General features: G+C 40.5%; 2 protein-coding genes across 2 annotated transcripts; both read right to left on the bottom strand.

Annotated features, from left to right (window-relative positions):
* Positions 1 to 191: 191 nt before the first annotated feature.
* FAM206A (family with sequence similarity 206 member A) lies at positions 192 to 3,916 on the bottom strand. Its single transcript, XM_017813245.1, has 6 exons — positions 3,849 to 3,916; positions 3,718 to 3,769; positions 1,499 to 1,628; positions 691 to 767; positions 547 to 616; positions 192 to 479 (listed from the first exon to the last, which is right to left on the bottom strand). The coding sequence occupies exons 1-6, from the start codon at positions 3,910 to 3,912 to the stop codon at positions 351 to 353; spliced, it is 522 nt and encodes a 173-aa protein (XP_017668734.1). The 5' UTR covers positions 3,913 to 3,916; the 3' UTR covers positions 192 to 350.
* A 229-nt stretch (positions 3,917 to 4,145) lies between these two features.
* On the bottom strand, positions 4,146 to 24,965 carry SLC39A6 (solute carrier family 39 member 6). The gene is made up of 10 exons (XM_017813302.1): positions 24,914 to 24,965; positions 22,700 to 23,574; positions 21,357 to 21,537; positions 21,011 to 21,180; positions 19,895 to 20,107; positions 18,624 to 18,693; positions 16,922 to 17,299; positions 11,941 to 12,021; positions 9,315 to 9,505; positions 4,146 to 8,558 (listed from the first exon to the last, which is right to left on the bottom strand). Exons 2-10 carry the CDS (start codon positions 23,543 to 23,545, stop codon positions 8,406 to 8,408), a joined length of 2,283 nt encoding a protein of 760 aa, XP_017668791.1. The 5' UTR covers positions 23,546 to 23,574; positions 24,914 to 24,965; the 3' UTR covers positions 4,146 to 8,405.
* Between the last annotated feature and the right edge of the window lie 402 nt (positions 24,966 to 25,367).

Raw genomic sequence — 25,367 nt, 5'->3', positions numbered from 1 at the left:
CTTGGTCAAACTCCATATTGTTTTTGTTTAGCTGAATTTGATGATAGCTAATTCATATGATTTTTCTGTATGTTTTAGGCTTGCATTAAGCAAAACTGATTGTGGAACATAAATACTCCAACATGTCATTCTGAGCTTATTTAAGAACTTGTAGTGTTAGAACTCAGAGAAAAAGAGTACGGAAATTTTAATATACAAACTACTTGGACTGGTTTATTCTTGTATGAATCAAGCAGTTTAGTTCCACTTTTAAAAAGTGGCACTAGGCCTTTCAATACTACAAAACTCACAGTGTACAATAAAAGTAGCTTGTTTAGTATCAAGTACAGATGATAAGTGTAGAATTGATTTCATGAAGAAGAATTACGGCGTTTCAACAAAACTTCCTCGTACTCCTTCTGCGTCAGAAGTCCTTGAGTTACGCTCTTGCTTTCTTCAAATTTGGGTAGAACCACTGCAATGTAACCCTCAGTTGATGGCTGTAAAGCAAGACTGAAGTAAGCAGTGAAATAAAAGTTAAAAATAAAAAGCAAGAAGGTGTCTTACCTTTTCTTGCAGAAGAGTGGGGTTACTGAGAATGTTTTCATTCACTTCTATCAGCCGCCCTCGTATACAACTGCAAAAGTGTTTAGATTCAGTAGATGTGCATGGTATGTCAAGGTAAGAAGAGAAAGGTTTGAAAAACCTTACCTGTAAATGGTGTATTCCTCTCCATCTGATGAAGATATCCTGCACAGAGGGGCAAGTTCTGTTAAAAACTGAGCTCCCTGCATTTGGAAAATAAATAAATATATATGTAGTTTAATGACACAGGGCTTTTAAAAGTATTACCATCAGCAACATAAGTTTGCAAGCTTCTCAGAAAGCAAGGATGGGTGATAGTTACAGGTCATTGCAAGTTACAGAGCTGTGCTTCCCTACAGAAGGGAAGATGCCAACTTAGTTACGTGCACAAATCAAACAGAAGCTTGTTAAGGGCTTCCAGATTGAGTCATAATTAAGTTTCTTGCAGAATAGCAGACCTGTAGTTTGATCAGATTAAAATCAGGGAAGAAACAGCACGGCTGATTTCAGTATAAGCAGGTTCAACTACACATTCAAAAACCCACCATGAAACACACTAAACTGGTCCATTTGCTATCTAGACTAGCTTGAGAAAAACAGCAGTCTACAAATCCTTGGCATTTTCCTGGAAATAAATTTGTGTCTTTTCAGGGATGCTTATGTCCCTCTGTATACTATAAAAAAAAAAAAATTACTAAAAGTGAGTGGCTTTGAGCAACACTGGAAACCACCAGTGCTGTAGGAGCACTGCAAGACCTGGGCTGGGACAGCCAGACAGGCACCTCTTGAGGAAGTCTAAATTCTTCAGCTGTAGAGAGGCTGGTTTAAAATACAATACAAAAATAACCTCCTAGGTTTCTATCCTAGAAAGGACAGAAAGTTTTAGGCAGTATGGGAGATTAAAATGAAAACTAACGAAAGAAAAAAGCCATACCCTTTTTGACTTCCCAGAGACCTTATTCTGAAGTCTGCTACAGTTGGCACTGATTTGGTAATTAATGCTTTTAATTGTTTTCCCACTTTGAAGAAGAGGATGGGCTTCTGCCAAGGTGATGACACAGATTCTGAAGAAAAAAAAATAAAAGTATTATGCTATAGTTTTGAGAAGCCATGCTCTTGTGCTCTAAGCAAGCTCCACAACCTTCTCTGCCTATCTTACTTGATGCCTGCTGTGCCACCCCAAATGAAAACTGCACTCTGACCTAAAACTCCCTTAAAAGGTCCTTCATTTTGAGATATTAGACAGAATCATCAAAAGCACTACATTTTTTACTTAAACAGAACCACTGCTTTTAAATAAGCCAGAGCTGTTCTGTCTGTTGATGTACCCTGTGGGAACATACTTTGTTCACTTGACAGCTAATACCTGAAGTAGATACTCACTTAAACAAGTATGAGCACAGTACATTTTTGTCACAAAATGTAATGCAAGGCAATGTTTCTCAGAACAGCTAAAGGCCATTTGTAGTGAATAGTTAGAGAAGATAAATCCTTCAGTGATCTGGGCTTTAGTTAACCTGCTGCTTGCATTTCATCTTTTTCTAAAGGAGGGTTATTTCCTGCCATGAAACTGGACGGTTTGAGACAAGCCAAGCTTTCCCTGTGGATGCTGCATCCATCTCCACACACTCCTAGGGAGTTCTGGCTGCACAGCTCCCACAAGAGGGAGCTGGATCCTGGTGAATGCATTCAGCATGCCCCAGCAGCAAAGCTACCTCCTCTTCACTCCAGCCTCTTTCTAAGGGGGAGATGGCAAATCATTTATTTGAACAGTCATCTGTTGGAGCTGAGACCTTGCAAAACAAAAAAAAAATCCCCCCAGAATTTTATACTGCCTAGAAAAAGCAAACTGAGCTACAGCCCCACGCATAATAAGGGTAAAATACTTCACAGAGCATTTGGCTAAGCTTCTGTGTAAGCCAATATTTCACAATTCAGAGTAGCAAAACAGTCTTCATAGACATTTGAACAAATTTTAATTTCCTTTTCCCCCACATCAATAGGATTTAAAGTACTGTTTATATCAGACAACTGAGACTAGTAACTACATATTTAGTATTTAGTACATATGCAAGGGTGGCCTCTCTTGCTGTTGCTGTCATGCCTTTTATTCACAGGCACTCTGATTTCTGTTTTGAAAGAATGAGAAAGAACTGCAGAAAACAGCCACAGAGAAGCTCCAGCTCCAAAAGGCTGCAGCAAGGCAATGGTTCTGCCCTGTGCCAAGCACGCTCTTCCTGTTATTCTGAATTCTTAACAGGAGCAAGCAACCCACTGGGAACACAAATGTGGCCTTACCTTCCCTCAACACGAGCCATTGGCACTGCCAGTTTTTGTGTAGATAGTAGTTAGGTTTTATTCTTCCCTCTGAGACCAAACACCCCAGAAACACTCCGAATACCCCAGCAGGCTGCTGCTGAGGGAGGTAAAGTATGAGACTCCAAATCAGGTACAGGTTGATTTATTCCAAATAAATGGATATCCAGCTACAGCCAAGCAGAAGCAATGCATGACATTTTCCTATCTTGCCTTCACCATCCATAGTACACAAATCACAGAATCACAGAATATGCAGAGTTGGAAGGGACCCACAAGGATCATGGAGACCAACTCCTGGCCCTGCACAGGACCATCCCCAAGAGTCACACGATGTGCCTGAGAGCATTGTCCAAATGCTTCTTGAACTCAAGACTGGCTTGGTGCTGTGACCACTTCCCTGGGGAGACTGTTCCAGTGCCCAACCACACTCTAGGTACAGAACCTTTTCCCTAAGAGCTTAATATCTTTCTTATATTGTGGTGCCCAAACTGCACACAATATTCAAGGTGAGGCCGCACGAGTGCCGAGCGAGACAATCCCCCCACTCGACCGGCTGCTTTGCCTGATGCCCCCCAGGACACGGTTGGCCCTCCTGGCTGCCGTAGCACTGCTAACTCAGATTCGACTTGGCATCGACCAGGACCCCCAGGTCCCTTTCCGTGGCACTGCTTTCCAGCATCTCATTCCCCAGTCTGTACGTACATCCGGGGTTGCCCCATCCCAGGTGCAGAATCCGGCACTTTCCTTTGCCGAATGGAAAGCAAGGCCAGAGTCTTCCCGGGGGTCAGAACGCGGCGGGCAGAGGACAGACCCCAAGCCCCCCGCCCCACTCGCCTGTTGGAGTGCTGCAGCACGCAGAAGTCCTCGCACGGCCGCCCCTTCACGTCTGCAACAAGGGCACAAACACCAGTCACTGCCCCGTCGCCGCCCAGGCCCCGGTCCCGGGTCCCCCCGCCCGGCGGTACCTGGTTTGTACCAGCGCGTAAAGTACCGCTCCGCTCCCCCCGGACCCGCCGCCGGCGCCTCCATCCCGCCCATCCCGGCCCGCCCAGCCGGCGCGCCGCGATGACGGAGAGAGGGGCGGCCCCAACCCGGCCCCCTCCTTCTCCCCGGCAGGGGAAACTCCAAGGAAATGCAATTTTACTTTTTTTTTTCCCCCCACACCCACCCAACCCCACCCCCCCCGCCCCGAGAAGGTAAACGAAAGATGTAGCATCTTTCGCCACATCTACGTCAGTGAGAAAAACGCTCAAAACCCAGCATTTGGTTCAGTGGTTTATTTTCTCTAGCACACAGCAGTACGGTAACAGCAACAGTCATGATATATACACGCCAAAAAAGGTACCTTAAGTAAACAGCACATTTCATTAAAACATCGTTTTGTTTCTTGCTTTTGGCACACAAACACAATGAGCCACATTTTCCACAGAAATTTTAGTTGTGCTGGTGTCTCAGTTCAGGCAGCAGGAGAGCCTCGATGAATTCCATTTTAGCCTCTCAGTTCCATTCAAGCCTTCGCTGTGTTTTAGATAAACATAAATACACACCTGCCATCACATATCGCCACAAAGGAGCAGAGAAACCGTACCGGCGCCTGAACCCCACAGGCCAGGCAGGTGAGAACTTCCACTCCTTTGTTTTGACTTTCGCTGCACATAGTAACTACACGACACCTTTTCTGTACAAATACAGGCCAAAATTATTAGAAGAACATGTTACCAAAAACCCAAACAACTGATTCCAGCATCGTTTGCCTATTCCATTTACCCGCATCTAGCACAGGCACTAAAGGCAGCTGTAACAGCGTATAAAATTAAGGTCTGTACCATAATTAAGATATAGACAGATACACAAAACAGACACTTCCATTTATCAGTCAGAATAGGCAGGCACATTACAAACTGCTGCAGAAAAATATATGCATAAAAGGGCTGCTTAGAGGCTCTGCCCCATCGGTTGGCCAAACCACGAATATTTTCAACATGAGAACATTGCAACAGATGCAGATTCTACCTTATAAGGCTGACAACAAAACAACAAATAAACAAACCAACTCAAAACAGACAAACAAACAACCAACCTTTTGTCATCTTGCTGGTACAAACCTACAGCAAGTTTCAGTCTATAGTCTTCTCAATTACTAGTTTGGACAGCTGTCTGTCATGGACATCTCTCCATCAATCATTAAAGAGGTGGAATATGCTTGTTTTTTAGGTTAGGGACATTTCTACCCACATGCTCTAAAGGCCATTCATTTTTCATATTGTTACATTAGCAATGTGTTTTGATATGCAGATATTTTAATGTCAGTTGGGCACATCAAAAACCAGCCAAGAACCCACTGGAAACACTGTCTGAAATATGTAGATTTATCTCCATCATTTAGTCACTGATCTTAAAGTCTCTTGAGCAACACTGGGCCACGTGTCCGCTTCCTGTGTCATATCCAGTACGTGGACAACAGAAGTCCAGCTGAACTGGCAGCTATTATGGTTGTAGGCTAGTAAAAAATTCAAAGCAAATTGAGTTCATCCAAGTCTGAAATCCCTCAGGACCACAGAGGTGGAGCATGCCCGATTTCTGTAGCAGCTGAGAGTGCAGGACAGAAGGTGAAAGTCCCATGGGCTGAAGTGCACGGTATTTATGGTGGTTTACTACACCTTGGGTAAACATGGTGCCCAAGCCTTACAAAGCCTGCTAGGACACAGTGAGGCTGCATCCCAGAAACTGCATCATGCAGAACAGTCACAATGAGAGGTCTGGAGGAAAGGAAGGGACAAGTCTTGCTGACTCTTTTTCCTCAGGAATACGTGTTGCCCATGAGGAGCAGTACCGGAGCACAAACTGAGGCACATCAGCACTGATGGTGACCAGCACTATTACCCTAGCAAAGGCAAGACTTCTTTAGACAGGTCAGGGTGAAATCAGATCACCCCAAAGAATCATACATTCAGCTCCAATAAAGAGATATCAGGAACACCTCCAGGGCAAAAGCAGCTATATTTTGAGAGATCTAGAATGAGGTGGGACTGCCAAGATTGGAGGTCAGTATAGGAAAAGGCATGAAAAAATTCCATTTGACAGGTTTAGTGTGTATATGTTTGTCAGCATGGGTGTCAGCATGGTTGTTTGGATCTGTTTTTCTAAAAGGGAGGCGGTGATAGCAAAAATGAAACACCTTTTGATGAGCCAAAGATTACGGTATTCAAGCACTAGAGGTGGAAAGGGAAAGATGAAGATCAGCAGGTGGGTATAATGCTACTCTGAAGTTAAATGAACATAGAAGAAAGGGCGGAATTAACATCAGAGTTAAGACTGAAAAAAACAGGTTACCTTCTCTTCTGAGAGTTCAAGTAAGCTATCAGTTTAAGTGCATGGAAGATGCAGAAGCAATGAGTAGATATATATCCATTTTTCATCATACTTATAAATACTACTAATTCAAGCTTGGGAACACTAGAATATGACTGCTATAAGAAAGGAGTAAAGACAGCACAGGATGGGTGATCAAGGAGATGCTATAAAAACATAGCAGATGGCTGTTGTACCATGGCACAACTCCTCTGTTCAGAGGTGTGCTTCTAACAAAAGTCCAAATGCAATAGCATAGAACAGAAGACATACGGAATGTAAACTGCTTGATGACGGGAGATAATGCACCTACATTTTGTCAGTGTTCTTACTAAAGATGAAAGCCCAGCAGCAGAGTAGCTTCTAGTGATGAAAAGTTAGATTAGGAGGAGGAAAATGAGTGCTTCCAAAAGGGAATTCTGTTCTTCTCTCCAAGCAACTGCTCACCAAGCAGAGACACACAGGTTCCTACGCGTGCAGATATAGGGGAGGTGGTAAGACTTCATCATAGCTTAGTGCTGCTTTCAGGATGCATTAGCAGCGCTGAAGGAAGTATGCCTTTCTCAATCCCCTGGCTTCAAAGGAGGCACTGAACAGCATTTCATCACTGTGGGCAGAAGATTAAACCTCAATCTTTTTAACCTCAGAAAAGACTGAAGGAGGAGAAGCAGCTAATATTCCATTGGCTGCAAAAACTCCTGTGATACCCATTTCTCAACTAAGAAAAAACTCTCGAACCACTCAATTAATTGAAAACATCTATTTTTGAGGTGATAGAATAGGTTTTGGCTTCCATTGTATGACAGACCAACAGACTGTTTCAACCCATCAGGTATCATTAAACACTTCCGTGGTGTCCAAGCTTCTTATTCAGCTCGTGATTTGAAGCAGTGGATCAGAAATAAGTTCTAATTGTTATATTTCTGGGATTTTTAAAGCTAGCTAGTAAGATACTATAATTCTGTTAGTTAGTAATCAAACAAAAGTTGTCTAACATTCACCTTCCCTGCAAATGCAGAATTTATTTATTTTGCTGTTGTTTTTTTCAGCCTTCTTCCTTCAGTTACATTCAGGGTCGTGAAAAATATTAAGTTCAAACCACATAGTTAAGTCTACGCTTATTATTCTTAACATGCTGCTTCCCTAGATATGCTGTCAAAGAAATTTTGGTATTTTGTATTTTTCAGCCTCAGTTCTTGCAAAGAATATAACTGCTTTGGGAGCACAAGTTTGTGTGCAATCATACTGAACTATAAGTAGGCAGCTCTCCCACTCAGCTCATTTTCCCAAAGTAAACCAACACTTTACTTCAGGAAGGTTTTATAGTAAATGACTTTTATCTCAGCCTGTACCACTCCTCCCTTTGATATAAAACAGGTTTTTTGTCATTTCAGGCAATATAAGTGGGATATAGCACTGGTTTTAAAGCCTTTTTAATGAAATTCACATATTTTAGAGCCATACTTTTACAATTTCATAGCTGTACTTTTGTTGCTGATTTGACAAATCAGTGAAAAGCAACTGGTATCAGAAGGGATGAAACAAGTAAAATATTTGATGCAAACACTTAGAACATTATTTCATATTAATTTGTGTGGAGTAGAAACCAACTGGAATAAGACACAGGGAATCCACAAGCTGTTGAGAGCACCACCACTGCAAATCCGTATACACTAGGTGGATGAAGAGATGAATGTCTACCAATATAAACACATGCTAACCATTACATCTTTTTCTCATTTTACGCTGTTCACTGTGATTTGTATCCACTGATTTTTATTGTGCTAAAATAAAAACCACTGTTGTTTTGCCTCTCTAAACCAACCAAACCGTTGAAGTAAAAAAACATTACATATAATTACATACAGTAAATAAGTTTAGTAAAAAAACCAACCTAACCCCAAAGATAATACCGATTTGGCACTTTAACCGTGTTTTACTAAGTACCACTTTCCACAGTACCATAAGCAATGCTAAATCCCAAGTAAAAAAAAACCAAAACTTTACAGTGCTCATTTCTATCTGGGGAGAAGGGAGGAAAGGGCTTAACAACAAAGCACATCAATAAAAATATCTAGTCTATATCAAATGTACCTCTCCAATAAGGAGTTTAACAGAAAAAACCCTACTAGTTATAATTTAACACCAAACTGTCTTTCTGGCAGCCAGGATTACAGGTTTATCCTGAATACAATCTTATGTTCAAACACTGAGATAAGCAGCATTATCCCAAAACCCAAGAGAATCCCAGCATTCTGTAACAGGAAGTATCCCCACCGGCTACATCCATGATCACTGGCATCATTGTGGAGCATTTCAGGTACCTAAACAAACATGAAAATGTTAAATGCCTTCAAAACAAACAATTACTTCAAACCCAGTTCTTCAACCATGAGGCACAAGGTGGAGGAGTCTTACTCCTCTAGTTCTTGTCAACTGTATTAATATTGCTCCTTGAATTAGGTGCTACTCAACATGGACAACACTGTGAGAGGCTACTTTCATATTTACAGACGGAGAGAACCAGTAATGTTCTAATTATTGTTTTCATGATAATTATGCTGATGTCTTAAGTCAACCATTGACTTGGGATATGATTATTTAATAAGTGATTTGACTGAGCCAAGAGTTTTATTCTTAAAATGACAGTTGAGCTTTCACAAATATCCACTTTGTACAAACATACTTCTGGAGGTACAATATACATTTTTAAAAAATATCTGTCTTCATGCCAAGAAGCAGTAATGATTTCATGGAAAAGTTGGAGCAAATTTGGTGGTGCTGATAGTGTGCAACTAGCAGTCTTACCGGCTATACTGGCCACTGTCAGCAGAAAATTCTTTACCTCTGCTGTTAACTGCTTCTGTTTAACAGCTAAGGGGAAAACAGAGCCTGTTCCTACAGTAATCTGAATAAAGGCACTGTCACATTAACATTTAACTGAGCGCTTACACTCATTAGCACCTCCAAGCACAGAGAAAGTTAATTGAGGGAGAAAAGATGGAAGAATTTGAGATGAAAAAATTAGCATTAATTCTTAAACTGTGTTATATAAAATTCAAGTAAGTCTAGCCACTTACCATATCCACAAGAGCCACGTACATGAACAAGCCAGCAGTAAGTGCAAATATCCACATTGAGACGTTGTCTGCATAATGACCAATAAGGATCCCAGTCGCCATCCCAAGATAGGCCAGCATAGCAGACAGAGCGTTATAAAGCACAGCTTGCTTGACAGTCATACCGGCTTTTAGAAGTACAGCAAAATCTCCTACAACAGGGGAAGGAAAAAAAAACACCCAAAGTTTTCACTCTCAGGTAATTATTGTAGTATTTTCTTACTTACAGTTCTCTTACTTACAAGATTACTAAGCTCTGTCTATGCTGTTATTTGTCTTATTCTTTTTCCTTCATAAAATTAGAAATCACTGGGGGACAGAAAATTAAAGGATGCACATGAAGCACAGCAAACAAACACAGCAGCAAACACTGTAAGTTTATAACCTTAAAGTCTTAGGAGTTTTGGAAGAAGCAACTTTGCACTGAATCACAGAATAACCAGTGTTAGAAGGGACCCACAAGGATCATGGAAGTCCAACTCCTGGCCATGCACAGAACAGCCTCAAGAAGCACACCATGTGCCTGAGAGCATTGTCCAAACACTTCTTGAACTCTGTCAGGCTTGGTGCTGTGACAACTTCCCTGGGGTGCCTGTTCCAGTACCTAATAACCCTCTAGGTGAAGAACCTTTTCCTAATATCCAACATAAACCTCCCCTAAGAGAACTTCAGGCCACTCCCTCGGGTCCTCTCACTGGTCACCAGAGAAGAGATCACTGCCCCTCCTCTTCCTCTCATGAGGAAGCTGTAAACAGCTACGAGGTCTCCCCTCAATCTCCTCCAGGCTGAACAGACCAAGTCACCTCAGCTGCTCCTTGTATGGCTTCCCTTCAAGGCCCTTCACCATCTTCATAGCCCTGCTTTGGATGTTCTTTAAGAGCTTTATATCTTAGTGTAGTTTGCATTTAAACCACCACTGTAAAATGTGGCAGTACTTGATATACATGAGCATTCTAAAGAAGTCCCTAAAATAAAATATTCCCACTCGACTGCATAAAGCAATGGTGATCATTCACATTTATTATCCTGTAATTGCTCTTTGTTCTTTAAGTCTTTTCATAAATTTTAAAATAATTTCTTTGTTAATTTCTGTAAATGATCCTTAGCGTCTTAATTTTACTTGAAGAAATGACAGGCCCCCAGCCAGAAACAGATTTCCTGTAATGCAGAACAGATTTTTTTCTAAACCAGAGTAACAGAAGCTTATATAAGTTATCTCCAGTTAAAGTAAACAAACAAACAAAAGTGATCTTCAAAGCTGAGTTGAGTAATTTGTTACAACAGCTTTTCCTACAAGATACTGCTGATAAGATGAACTGGTATATTATAAACATTGTTTAGCATTAACAACAATGATCCAATTTTAATCCCAGCTAACTTCAGCTAGTCCCATTTGTTTCGATATTCCTATGCTACTTCATGTCCTCTGCTAAAGAAGGTATTTCTTATCAAATTTTCTGTGCTGATTAAAGAAGTATGATTTAAACTTTAAAAGATTTTTCTTATTTCCAAGCCCAACAGAACAGCTGAATCTAAAATTATCAGATTCATAACATGAATTTACTTTGTATATCTGAACTAACAACTTTTAATACATGTAATTAATACAAGATTCCATGATTAATATGAACAAGACTCAACTCCTCCCGAGTCATAAAATCAGGTATGTTTTCCCCAGTATAACTATTTCTGTATAACATTACTGCACAAATATATCGAGCTGTTTAATATAGAGTTTGATGTTTACACATACTGGTTTACGAGCTCCTTTAAATGAAACTGAATGTTCTACTCTCTAGGGAATTAAACCTTAAAGTGCAAGCAAACTTTTCTTTCTCCATTCTATACACCCAGTATGACTGTGACTATGACGGCTAAGAAATAAACACCAGTTGCACATTCAAAATGATTTGACAATTGGGAAGATCAGCTTCATCTCGGGTTAAACTAAGCAGATCTGTCCTGTTCCCACAAGCTGCCCCACAAAAGGGCCAAATACTGAACTTATATTGTAAAACACGAAAATAATATCTCATGAGACAGCACATGAATTTAAATCACTTGAGCTTGAAAGACAAATTATTTCTAGGAAACATTTCTAAGTAGTTTCAAGTTTAATTTAGAGCTACAGCAGTTCTTTGCAAGACTTAATGAAAAAGCAGCAAATGTTATGCGGAAAGTAGTTTGACTAATCGTGACCTTCTTTTAACAGCACAAGTACAAGAATAAAATTAAAGAGAGATGTGAGAAAGGCAAATTCTGTCATGCATCCTCCTGCAATTCACAACTTACGTTATATACAAGGAGAGTAAAAACTACAACTAAACTAGACAGAACAAGCTGTAAGCAACTGCAAGAGGCAGAGTTTTAAACAAAGTAGCAGAAATATTTAGATTTTTAAAAGTAAGATGATTTCAATTAAGAAATGTTTAGAAACATCTTTAAGTAAATTAAAAGTATTCTTGAATAGACAACCTGACACAGATGAAGTTTGCTGATCAAATTTTACAGAGACACAGAATAAAATCACTTATTCTCCCATATGCACCTTTAAGAACATATAGATGCAGTATATGGAAATACTTACCTAGCTCATGAGGTAATTCATGGCAAAACACAGCCACAGAAGTGCTTAAACCACTAGATAACCCTTCAGTAAAGGCTGCTCCTATGAAGAGACAGGAAAAAAAAAAGGTGTGAACAAAACATTACTGCATATTTAGACATCAAGTGCAGAAGCATCGTTGCACATGCTTGTGTCATATTAGGACATATTAGTTTCACTCAAGTTATTCTTCTGTTTGTGGAAGTATTTAAACTTTAACTGAAGTGTTGTTTACAATTCATAGGTTTCAAAATTCTCCTTCAGAATCTTCCAAGTAAAGTAAACCACATTTCACTATCTTATTTCTGAACTAATAACTTTCCACAACATAACCCTTCCCAAAAAATGCAATAAATACTTTTTTTTTTAAGATACAAAGGGAAGGAGTTCAACTACATCTGAGAGTCAGCACTTGAAAAAGGCAAGTCAATTCAACAGTAAGAGAAGCTGTGTAAGTCACACAAAATCAACAGTCAAAGACTGAATTCTAGGCAGCTTGAATATAAGCAAACTACTACACTTTAAGTGGAGGAAAGAAAAAAACACAAAACCCCCTTAAATTAGTCCAACAGTCTCCATCTTTCTGGTTTTCTCTGTTTCTCCTTTCGCTTGCCATTTTTCTTATTTGGCAGCAGTTGAGGAGGACACAGCACACTGCAGAGCTGAACCACAGCTCACTCGCAGCATGGGAGGTCCCCAGCTGCATGGAGAGCCTCCCCCAGGGTGCAGAACCACATCCAACTTCCTCTTCAGCTGCTCCCAGCAGCCTGCCAGCAAACAAGGTGCTGCCAATAAGCAATTAAAGAGCCACAAGGCCATGACACAGTAGCTGGCACACAAGAGACCCAGGAGTACCGCTCACAAACCACCTAATCAAGAAAAGGTGGTGGCTAAGGCTACCTGTGAACACAGGACATCACCATTCACAGAAGATTTTTCAGCTGTGAAGGTAACAGTACTGGGCACACAATCCAGGATGGCCCTTAATTGCATTGCTAATGCTTTCCTCAATACAAATGACAGAAAAGCCAGCCAGGATTAGCCTTCTAATTGATGCTACTGCACCAAACCAAGGAAAAAACGATGGCAAATACAGCAAAAAATGACATCTTGAGAGCATGAGGTAACTGAGTTAAGGATACAGAAGGAGACTGGGAAAGGAGGAAGCAAAATTAAGACTCTAAACTTTAACAAAGCAGACTCTGAATTCTTTAAGGAATTGCAGTGCAGAATACCCTGGGAATCAGTCAAAAGGGAAATAGTGCCCAGAAGAGGTGGCTAGTGCAAGAACACTCACAGAAGACATGCCCAGCTAAGCAGTGTGTCTTAATGAATTAAGACTCAAAAGATAAGCACACAAGAAACAGAACAAAGACTGGTAACAAGGAAGTTAAAAGCAGTGGAACAAAAAGGAGGAAGACCGAAGCCCAGCTGGAGCTAAAACTAACAAGACACCAAGGATAACAAGAAACAGTTCTACAAGAATGCTAGCTGAGAAACAACATTCTGGAAAAACTGACAGATCAGGAAGGGAAACAAGCGGTAGACATAAAAAGAGCAAAGCATCAGCACAGCCTTCCTCTCAGTCCTCATTGGCAAAGCCAGATTCCAACACCATCCCAAAGGCACAGCAAACCACACAAGTAACAGTTGAGCGATATGTAGAAAAAACTGGAAACACTCATACACATGCCGGGATGGGACTCACACTCAAGGGCGCTGACAGAGTTGACTGGTGTGACTACAAAGCTGCAGTCTTGGAGTCTCCACATGTCTGTGGAGAATCATGGCTATGGAAGGCCCTGGTGGAACTCTGAGAAAAGGATAACATTATTCCCATCTTTAAGAAAGGCAAAGAACAGGACTTAGGGAACAGTCAGCACCATCTGAGTTCCTGGAAAGATCATGTTGAATATCCTCTTCAAATCCCTCTCCAGATGCTTCATCCAGCTTGAGGAAATAACTGACTATAGAGACAGTGACAGCAGTGAATGTAACAGAACTTGACTTTAGTAGGATTTCTGACACTATCTCTTACAGCCAGTCTCATCTGGGCAAAGAGGAAACATGAGCTTGCACTCTGGCTCGAATGCTGAGCTAAGAGGGCCGGATGGCTGGCTACTGAGAAGTAGAGCTCACCAGGACAAAAACTGCAACTAATTTTCTTCAGTGGCTTCACTAATGATCTGGATGAAACAGACGGCACCAAGAGCAAATTTGCAGATGACGCTAAGCTGGGGGGCAATGGGGAGAAAGTAAGTTCTGAGGTGACACACCAGGCATTGGAGCTTTAGACAAGACTGCAGTAAACTTAATTCTTACAAAGTTCAAGAAGGAAAAGTAAGAAGTAACCAAAGTACAAGTTTATATAAAAATATCTATTTTTGCTTTTTCACTGCTAAAAAGAAGCCTTGAAACGTCAACAAACTGAAGATGACGTTAACAAATCTGGCACTATCCCTTATCAATAAGTTGATTTAGTAGCATCATTGGTATCTTAAAATACACTTTAAAGACATCACTTCTTTCCAAAGCTGAAGGAAAAAATTTATACGCAAGACTAGTGTAAAAATAGGGTTCTGCATTTTACTTATTTAGTTGCAGTTACACAGAAAAGTCCAAATCACAGATGATGATTTTGTACAAACGAGTCAGATGCAACTGTTCCATGCTCTAATGAAAAAATAAGCACTTCTAAAACTTGTTCCTACATAATTAGCAGAACAGATCTGAGGAAAGAAGAAACTGATGGAAATCATGAATAACAATTCACAGAGTGAATGAACTTAAATGAAGGGTTATGGTGGCTAAAGCTATCTTTACAGAAGCATTCACATCTTTTAAATACAGGTAAGACTACACAAGTAGCATTTTCACGACACCATCAAACTGATGTTTTCCCATAATACTTTTAAGCACATACGGAACTGAAGGAAACCCATATTTCCATTAGCCTGAACAAGCTACACAGCAGGACTTCTAAAAGCTATTGCTCTCCCATTCAATAAGCCTTTATTAACCTTTCTCATACTTTTCCCTTCGTAACTATAAAGTCATAGCTCCTTCTCAAATCTCCCTAATGCCAGGAGGTTAATTGATTCTGTGTGTCATTTGTATGCAAATCTTCTTTCTACCACATTTTCACTACTGATCTGCTCAGAAATTTACATTTCATGCTTCAACTTTCATCAAAAATGAGATTAAATAAGAAAGTCTCTTTTCACATTATACTTGGAATTGACTGAATCTGAACAACTGCAAATACTGCTGTGAAAAAATAGTTATTATTGGGTTTTCTCCTCAAACAAGAATGAACTTGTCCTACAATAAAATTTACAGAAAGACTGATACTGCTGAACTGCCCCCAGTATCCTAAACAAGCTGGAAATTAATCCAATACCTGTAAAGATTAGTCTTAAATACAAAAGTCAAGATCAGAAAAGATTAGCATAAGAATTGAAGATTGACTTCACTTTCTGTAACTTACTTTAATCTTTTAAATTCAAAATATCAGTAGTCTACCTCTCCTAGAAAAAATGACAATCCCCAAACCTGACCTCCCAGACAGAAGTCCAAAACAAAATATTCAACCTACTATTTTTGTGATAAAGAAATATTTTCACTGAAGCATTAGCAAAAAAGACTGAGCAACTACAACATGTTAAGGGAAGAATAGGGACATGAACAAAACAGGAACAAAAAGATACATGTTTTGTTTACAGATAAAATAACTGTTTATACAATTTAAAATTTGAAAAAAAATGGACTATTAAGCTCAACTTTAGGAACAAGATTCTGAGTAGATTATGACTGACCGACGTTTAAGAAAATAAAAATTTTTTTAAAACCTTTTCCAAGAAGAGAGACTGAGGGCAGTACACTGAGCATCTGAAGAAAACTACTTCTGGAATCATAGAATCATTTAGGTTGCAAAAGACCTAAGATCAAGTCCAACTGTTAATGCCACAATTGATATAGGTATTCTTAATCCAAAAATCTGCATAAAGGCAACATACAGTGACTTCATTGGTATCTTCTCCATGAATCATGTTTCTGACAGGTAATGGCTAACTACTGTCCTACTCACCCACTCCTAGGATACAAAAAGCAGAATAGATCTTCTCTGGAAAGTTAGTACAAGCACTAGGAAGAACTGCAATGCTGCTCTTTAGGGGATGGTAAGATCTGAAAATCTGGATGTGACATGACTGCTATGCAAAAGTGTAAAAGCACTCTGAAGAACGCAATGATTTGGACCAAATTAATTTTACAGCAAAAATGAATGCATGCCTACCTCCCACAGCACAGCAATCACACATATATATTGCCTAATCCATTTGGGTAAACTTTAGACTAAAGCAGATTGAAACCAGGGCCCCACCTCCCTACTCACCAGTGCTCTAGGGGAACTTACACATGACATGTAACCAGGGCCCAGAAGACAGATATGCCAAGTATAGAACCCGACCTTGCTGCATAACAAGTGAAGATGGAAGAGAAAAAGAAGTAAAGAAGCCAATGACACTAGTGGATTGACTAAAGTAAAAAAACCATAGTTACTTTGTATGTGACGAAAAATACAAGCTTGTCATAAAAATAATTAGGATTAAAAAAACTGTGGAACATCTGCAGGTTTTGAAATAAAAAGTCAGTCCTAAATACTGTTTTATAAGCCTAGCTTTAGTTTTGAAAAATGTTAGCTTTAACTTTGCTAGAAGTAGAAAATATAGCAAAGTTTATGGATTTCCTAAAGAAACGCAGCTGTAAGCACATAACTTCTGTTTCATTTCTAACTGACCTCCATGTTGCTAAACTGGAGATTTTTCTTATTCAGAGATGCTATTGGATAACAGTTTAGGCTTCGCAGATTAACGAGCTACATTCCTAATAGAGATAAGTGACAGCAAGAAGACTTCACCGTCTTCACATATAACAAAGCTGCAGAGTCCCAGTTAACACTTACCAATCGCTAGCCCATCGCTGAAGTTGTGTAGTCCATCTCCCATAATCACCATCCATGCCAGAGTTGCTATCCCCGCGTCCTTCAGTTCTTCACGTGAGTAGCGCTGACTGTGACTGTGGGGATGATGGTTCTGGTGATGATGGTGATGCAGAATATGATGGTAGTCATGGTGATGGTGACTAAGATGATCTGTCTGTCCTAGGGTATCATGTAAGTGAGAATGGCATTTGTTTCTACAGCCCCTGGACACATATTCATTGTCAACCTCCTCCTGATGAGAATGAGCTATCATCACTTCCTCCTCCTCTTGTACAGTTGGCTGCTGAGACATGAAGGCTGATGGATCTTGAGAGTCTGTCCCTAGATAGCCCTCAGGACCTGTTACAAAAACCCAGGGTATAAATGTTATATATTTTTAAAAACACCTAGGAAGAAACAAACAAACAAGTTGAACATGTGATGTGGTAAAGAACAAACCAGTTAGTCTAGAAGATGAGACTGATAAGGCAGGTTCTTGCACCAAAAATTTTATTTTTAAGGGTTTCCACAACTTATTTTCTTTAATCAGTTTTCAGAAATAATTCCCAATAGTTCAAAATAAGAAAAACTTTTAGTTTCTGTCCCCAACTGCTGAAACAGCCCTTACATTATGGCCACAAATGCTTCCTAAAAGGTAAAAAAGCTTTTAATCTAAGACCCAGTGCAATTTAAACACAACAGCATAAGGCTCCAAGTCCCAGTTTCACAGCATGAAGGCTGTTAGTTCAATTGCTTCAGAAGGACCAAGTATCTGAAAAGCATGTGCCATTTATTCATCTTAGGGCTGAAGAATAAGGACACAGAAGAGGTTACCTGTAACACATTACGTTACAGGTAATTTTGGAAACTCCTGTATTTCATATAAATATATGCACTTTGGTTTTACGCCTGAAAAATAAACACATAGAAATAAAGCCATCAACACAGACCATGAGAGATCCTCGTACAGACATCAAGGCACACTAAGGTTAGTTATTTTTACTAACTCCTAAAACTTGCAAAATTCTTCCCCTGCAATTAAATGAATAAATTTACGGGGGTTTTTCTACCTTAGAGACAACTTTTTCATTCGTTATAAAATTATTCTGAAAAACTGAGCGTCTCCTTTAGCTACAAGAGCTAACAAGTACCTAGTGAGGTGTGGTTTGGATTAAAGCGTGACCTTGGGGACATATGATCATTCGCACTCCGAATACCTCAAGTAATATCTAGAATTTTAGATTATCACCCTTATAAATAATCAAACTAACAAAATCCAGACTTAAAGTACACAGAAATCTAAATAATGAATCACACATATAACATCTAACAGTCTAAAGAGAAGTGCAGAAGCCAGCAGGTAAAGCTGTATTTGCAACAGCCATGGCCAGAAGAGCTTCACAGGATGACTTCAACTTCTGCTGCTAAATCCATAATTAAAAGGCTTAAGGTTTCAAAACTGTGAGTTCTCCACTTCCAACCTATTGATCCTTTTTAAAGGAAAGCAGCAAATAGAGCTAGTCCTCTATATATCAAAGCACAGGCAGGTTTGGTTTTGGAAAGAATTCAAGCAGGCAGTTATCCAACCTACAGTAAGAAGCAGATCTGTGAGCTGCCATCAATCAGGTGTTTTTTAAACAGCTCTGCCACAAAATAACAACTGTGCAATATTAATGATACTTACGATCATCTGCATCTAACTTTTCTTCATTCGCTGAAAACTTCTTACTTTCTCCATCGTCTTCATTTTTTTTCTTAGTCCAAAAGAAAATACTGCAGTTACAAATATTGTACTTATTTTTCAGGATATACATAAGCAAAATTATATTCACAACATTTATGCAGCCTGCATAGAAAGAAGACAACATGGAGGCCGTATAAAGAGTGGAGAAGAGGAATATTAGAAACCCAGTTAAATATAAGACAAAAAGGATTCCTCAGGCTCCACAGGAGAGGAGAAAAAAAAAACAAAAGAAACCACACAAACAAACAACAAACCCACACAGATAAATACACCACATTTTTGAACAAGGAATAAGCAAAGGGGTTAGCTGAGAAGCAAAACACATCAAATACTGAGTAGAAGTTATTCCACTCATTCTTTTCTATTGTAAGGTCAATATAATGGGGTTTTTTATAATGTACAGAAGGAAAACCAAGTAAAATCTCTAATCCTTGCTCACTAATGTCTGTATCACAACAATTTAGACTCAGTATCTAGAAGAGTGTTATTAGTCTAACAGGAGATTCATTCCTGTGGCTCAGAGAAGGACACACAAAATACTTGCTTTGCTTGAAACTCTTCATTTTCTTTCCTGTCAAATAAACTTAACTAGAGATAGGGAAAGCTCACAGTTAGTTTAGCTTCAGTATAAACCACACCAACACAACCTTCCATGATCAAAGTAAAGCTTAAGATTGTTGGAACCAGATGACCTTCAAGGTCCCTTCCAACCCAAAACATTCTATGATTCTATTATATCACCAGCTTTTCCTGTATCTTTTTTTACTGAGTCGGCGTTTACATCATTCATTATTCCTGGCTACACTAGTCTGTAAAGAACGAGTAATTGGCAAGTTACCAACATTTATGACCTGCCAAAATTCAGTCAGAAGGAAGTCAATAATGAACAGTGACTTCTTAAATCACTCTGTTAAAACAAAGGGTGCATTTGGATGTTTGCACATTTGCTTATTAAACAATTCACTGTGATATCAAGCCTGTATTGTCTGGTTATGGAAATAGCTAAAAGCCCTTAATAATGGGATCACACAAAAAGGTTATCACGCAGTTTAAAAGTATATGTATCACCAATATAAATGAAATTCTAACACTAATCAAGTCAGCTATCGCTATTAAATCAAAAACATATAATACTCGCAAAAGGGTTTTAATAAGTGTTTTCAGAAATGAGCATGCAGTACAATAGAGCTTCAAAGTAGTAGTTTCCCTACCTTTTTCTTCTTGTCTTTAAACTGCTTTATTAAAGTGATCAAATGCTCCACTAGAAACATGAAGTACAAGCCTCCAAGTGCTGTAAGTCCTTTCCATGTAGAATCCAGGTAAGCACTCTCCTCTGTACTTTGAAATGCAGGATGTTTGTGCATAGAGCCTTTGTTTTGTTCAGTTAGAGGCTTTTCATGGTGATGGTGATGGTTTCCATGAGACTAAAAGGAGAACCAAAGGTGGAAAGTTGTTACATTCAAAAGAACCGTAACAAAAGAAACGTAGGAAGTATTTTTTCATATTATTTTCCTCATGTCTGGAGGCCAGACTTGACAAGTTTCACAGGGTAAATGCTCTGCATACAGACTCAAACAATTACCAAGAAATCCTTTGGCTGGAAATTTGTTGATGGGAAGAAACATTGTAAGGACTGAGAATAGGCCTGGTATTCACCCATTCACTGAAGCTACATTCTTATACTTTTCTGAAAGCTGGAACGAGTTATTTTTGGGAGAGGAAGCAGCAAAATGTCTGTCTGAGAGCTTCAAGAAGGGAATTTGATTGCTAAATTTCTACCTATTTCATTGTCCATATTACATAAAAACAACTCCAAAAACAACTATCAAGTAATATTTTCCCTGGACTTCAGAAATGCTTGATTCTGATAAAAAAATTACTATAGATAAGCCATCAACATAAGTGGCTTATAACAGAAAATAGTTGATTATCTATTCAACATTTGAAGTTTTCAGTGAGCAATTTCCACTATCTGTAAAGTCCATTAAACTGGAAAAAGAACAGGCAGCATTGCCATAAACAACTAAGAACATTTATGCAAAATTCTTGCATACAAGGAACAATAACTGACTTGGCAGCATATATATGACTAAAAACAGGAAATAGAGAGAGGGATAACACTGTGAAGTTCTTGCAATGTAAGGACGGAAATGAGTAACACAAACAGTTTCAAATGGAAAACCATTCCATCACATAATCTATCTTACAAGGCTGAAAAGTGACTCACCAAACTGGTATTAATTAAAAGGGATTAAAATTATCATTAAGTATTGCAGACAGGTGTCAAGTTCTCCGAGATGAGAAATGAAACAGTAATTAATACTTACATGTGGAAGGAGGTGTAAGAAGGCATCTCCACTCAAGGTCCCCACAGCCAGTGCCACAAGAAAACTTAGAAGAAATTTGAAAAATACACGATTCATCAGCGGCACCAATATAACACCCAATAAGGAAAGAAAACTGATGACGGAGATGGATATAAAGCCACCAATCCAGGCTGGTAAAAAAAAAAAAAAAAAAAAAAAGCAGTAACAACAGTAAGTAACAGCTGTACGTGATTTTGTTTCCTTAACATTTCTGTTATCAAACACTTCTGATCACGGGTAAGCCACAAAGATTCATAACCAACTGAAATATGTATCCATTAAGCTTTGATGTTAAAAAACAACCTACCTATCTGCAGAGAGTAACTTTTGGGAGGAGTTTCAGCTTTTTCACTAGTTGCATGGACTATGCAGTACTTGCCATCGATCTGATTAATAAGAGCTGGACAGAGGTAACTAAATTCTGTAGCAGACAGCAATACTTGAGTGCCTATTCCATGTGACTGCATCAGTTTTGAAGCATTTGAGCACTGCGGAAATAAGACATATGTTAAAGATTAACCAGAACCAAAATACCATGACATACCTTAAAAGGACTGCACATCCCATCTTAATTGAAATGCAGCTGTATCAACACAACTCAAAAACTGGTAACAGACCAATTTAAGTGAAAAATGTCCCTCCACCCCTTTCCTCTCCCAGAAAGCTCATTTGGGAGTCCTGGTAGATAATTATCACTCATTCTCAGCACAAGTGGGTCAGATGCTTTTTGCTGTATAAATAGAAAAGGCCTAATACCTTTCATTCTGTTTTAAAGGCCACACAAGGAAGCTATAACAAGGTCAAAAACCTTTTTATAGAAGTGACTACTATGGAAAGTCTTACACAGAGCATGTTCTGCATACACTTCCTCTAGTAAAGAGCTCCCCATTGGATGACCTACATGTAGTCTCACCAAGTTTAAAGAACAGTAGTAATTCTGCTTTGACTGTGCAGAACACAGCAACAACTTGTGAACTCAGTACCTACAGTCACATGTTACACAACATCCAGTCTGAATTACCTGGCATGGCTGCAAATGTTAAGACCCCAATTGCCTTTTAAAGGCTTTAACAGAAAACTACTTGACTGTGTAAGAAAACTGTCTACGACACAATTATTGACTTTATTGGCCCTACTTTTTACTATTTTAAAGTACCAGGTAACTTTTTGACACAATATTTTAGTTGGTTTCTATATACAGTCTTGAAGACGGAGAGGGCGTTGAAGGAAAATGGTTCTATGCTATCACAGCTGTGACAGCTTTGATAAGAATGACAGTATTTTAACTAGATTTTTTTACTTTCATCATATTATTAGGAAAACAAGACAGAGACTGACTTTAAGGCAGAACTGCAAGTTTTAAATTTTAAATGTTTTTCATTTTTAGTAATATTTTAAATTATTATATAAATAGTAAATATATTAAACAAAGTATACGTTTATACTTAATTTTCCTCTGAGCTTGTGAACATGACACAACATTCCTTCAAAATGTCAAGTTTCAAGGAAAGTTGTTTGCATGTGTTTTGCCATGGGTATGGTTACACCACAAAGCTTGCACCCAGCTGAACGACACGCATCTGACAAATAAGCCATGACAACATTCCCAGCGGATCCGGATTCCTGAGAATACAACAGAATCGGACTCACCTCTTGAGTGCTTTGTTTTTTCAGTTTAGAATACAGGTAACTTCCTCCTTCCGACTCCTTCGGGGAAGCACGAGATTCATTTGCCTTGCTGACAGCAAGCCAGCTCGCATTGCGGCCGCCCGTGACATTGACGGCATTGGGGCCGGTCAGCCCTGAGCGAGCAACTGTCTTGACTTCCCCAGGTTGCACATTCTGCACCTCGGAGTGGCCACCTGCAGAAGCAGTGATGACAGATGCCATTATTTCATTAACTGTGTTCTTGCTGCGTACAAAGTTCTGCTGGTGTTCCGCGTTCTCCGCTTTATGAGGTTCCTTCACGTGGCTGTTCCTGTGGTCTTTGTTAGCATCAGATTCATGGTTTGGACAAGCAGTCTTCTCGGAGCTTTTACTCAACAAAACATGATTATGGTGAAAGTGATGGTCATGATCATGGTCATGGTCATGATCATGATGATCATGATCATGGTGATCATGGTCATGATCATGATGATCATGATCATGGTGATCATGGTCATGATCATGGCGATCATGGTCATGATCATGGCGATCATGGTCATGATCGTGGCCTATTTTAATCCTTTTCATTTTATCTATACCTATGTTCTGGAGAAGTTTTCTAAACCCATCAATTGATAGAGAGTTGTTTTCTCCATAACGATGAAAAAGTTCTTGAAGGTGAAACTTCTGTATTAGTCCTGCCAAGTCAGTATTAATGCCCACTGTCTTTTCTGGAAAAGCTCTCTCTGATGTATGCACAACAGTAACGGTCTCCACTCCATGATGATAACTTTCACACAGCAGTATGGAAAAGGATACAAGGAAAATAACCGATACTGTACTCTCCATTGCAGTTCCTTTTTAGCAGTGCAAACAATCTAAAAAAAGAGGAAAATTTTAACAGTTTGCATAGAACCAATCACATCTTCCTCTGTAATGCTAGTTCATAATTTGCTTAAACAAACAAAAAAAACCCACAACAAAATCAAACCCTTTTCAAAGCATCAATGCAGCGAGAGACATTTAAACTTCTTATGCACTTTTCCCAGATATGTGGCCTCAGGTAACAGGAGATGAAGCTGCATACCACAGTGAGGTCACTGGCCATAAACACCTCCCCAGGTGCAAGCTTACCTTTGTTTAGCTTCACCTGAGTCACTGCTAATACTGGCTAAACAATGAGAGCCCTCAAGGGTGCACCAACTCAGTTCTAGGTTAGGTTTTCTGGTGCTTAAAAGAAGCCCTATAATTTCTCTCTTAGGAATGAATAAGTAGTATAAACTATATGCTCCTGCTTAAAAATCAAAATTCCCAACCTTTAATCACTGGATTTCCTGGAGGTTTTGCCAAACCAGCTGGGCGAGTGCTTCCACCACTCCACAAAATTGCATTTGTTATGCTGCCATGTTCTATCTGTATTTTAACATTATGGCCACACGGCTTCTTTCACTAGGCAGGCAGACCATTGCTGTGGACCAGATGCTCACAAGCGTTTATGTGTTTCATTCCATAAATATAAATACTCCAGCAAGGCTGCGAATGAACTGCTGTGGAGGCTGCGTGCAGGGCTACACCCGAGGGCTGCCTCCCTTTTCCAGGGAGACACAGAGAACATAACCTAAAGCCGAGAACCTCAGTTTCCTAAAAGATTAGTCAGCCTTAAAAACCCCACACCGCCGGCAGAAAGGGACGGCCAAGAGGTGACCTCATCAATGTCTATGAGTATCTGAAGGAGGAGTGCCAAGAGGATGGATCCAGGCTCTTCTCCGTGGTGCCAACCAACAGGACAAGAGAGAATGGGCAGAAACTGATGCACAAGGAGTACCACCGGGACATGACGAGAAGCTTATTTACTGTGTGGGTGACCGTGCACTGGAACAAGTTGCCCGGAGAGGTTGTGGAGTCTCCCTCACTGGAGACACTCAGGAACCGTCTGGACACTATCCTGTGCCATGTGCGCAAGGACGGCCCTGCTTGAGCAGGGAGGCTGGACCAGATGCTCCACTGTTGCTCCTCCCGACCTGACCCGCTCTGTGGTTCCGTGACCCGCAGGAGCCGCGCCCGCGCTCACGGTCCCCGCCGCCAACGCCGCGGCGGCCCCGGACACCGGCACTGCCCTGAGCGCCGCGCTGGGGCAGGCCCGGCCCCGGGCCGGCTCCGGGCCGTGAGAGGGCAGCAGCCGCGGGAAGGGGAGGAGAAAAAGAAGACAGAGGTTACCTGGCCCGCCGCCGGGACGGGCTGAGCCCTGCCGCCGCTGCCCGCCCGCGCCGGCCGCGCCGCGCCCCTTCCCTTTCCCTTCCTTTTCCGGGTACGGCGGCCGCCACGCGCCGCTCCGGAGCTTCTCCAACGGCGGAGAGGGGCGGGAGTCACGTGGGGGTGGCGGAGCTGTGGCTTCCACACCGGCTGTGTGGCTTCCACACCACCCGAGGGTCTCGCCGCACCACCCCCCCTCGTCCGAGTGCTGCCGGTGCCCTGCGGGAGCTCCTCCGGGGCTCTGTACGGGGCTACAGGGCCAGCCCAGGAGGAACCGTGCGGGCTGGGGGAGGGCAAGGCGGGAGAGAGTCAGCAGCGCGGAGGAGGTGGCCCAGGAGGAAGACTTGAGTCCCGAGAGGGTCGTTATTTACGAAAGCACTGAAATTTGGGTTTGGAGGTGTTTGGAAGATGGCGGTTC

This window comes from Lepidothrix coronata, unplaced genomic scaffold (assembly GCF_001604755.1).
Source record: "Lepidothrix coronata isolate B3197 unplaced genomic scaffold, Lepidothrix_coronata-1.0 Scaffold40, whole genome shotgun sequence".
Taxonomy (NCBI): domain Eukaryota; kingdom Metazoa; phylum Chordata; class Aves; order Passeriformes; family Pipridae; genus Lepidothrix; species Lepidothrix coronata.
The sequence above is the reverse complement of the archived record's forward strand: the minus strand, read 5'-3'. Positions and strand labels throughout refer to the sequence as shown.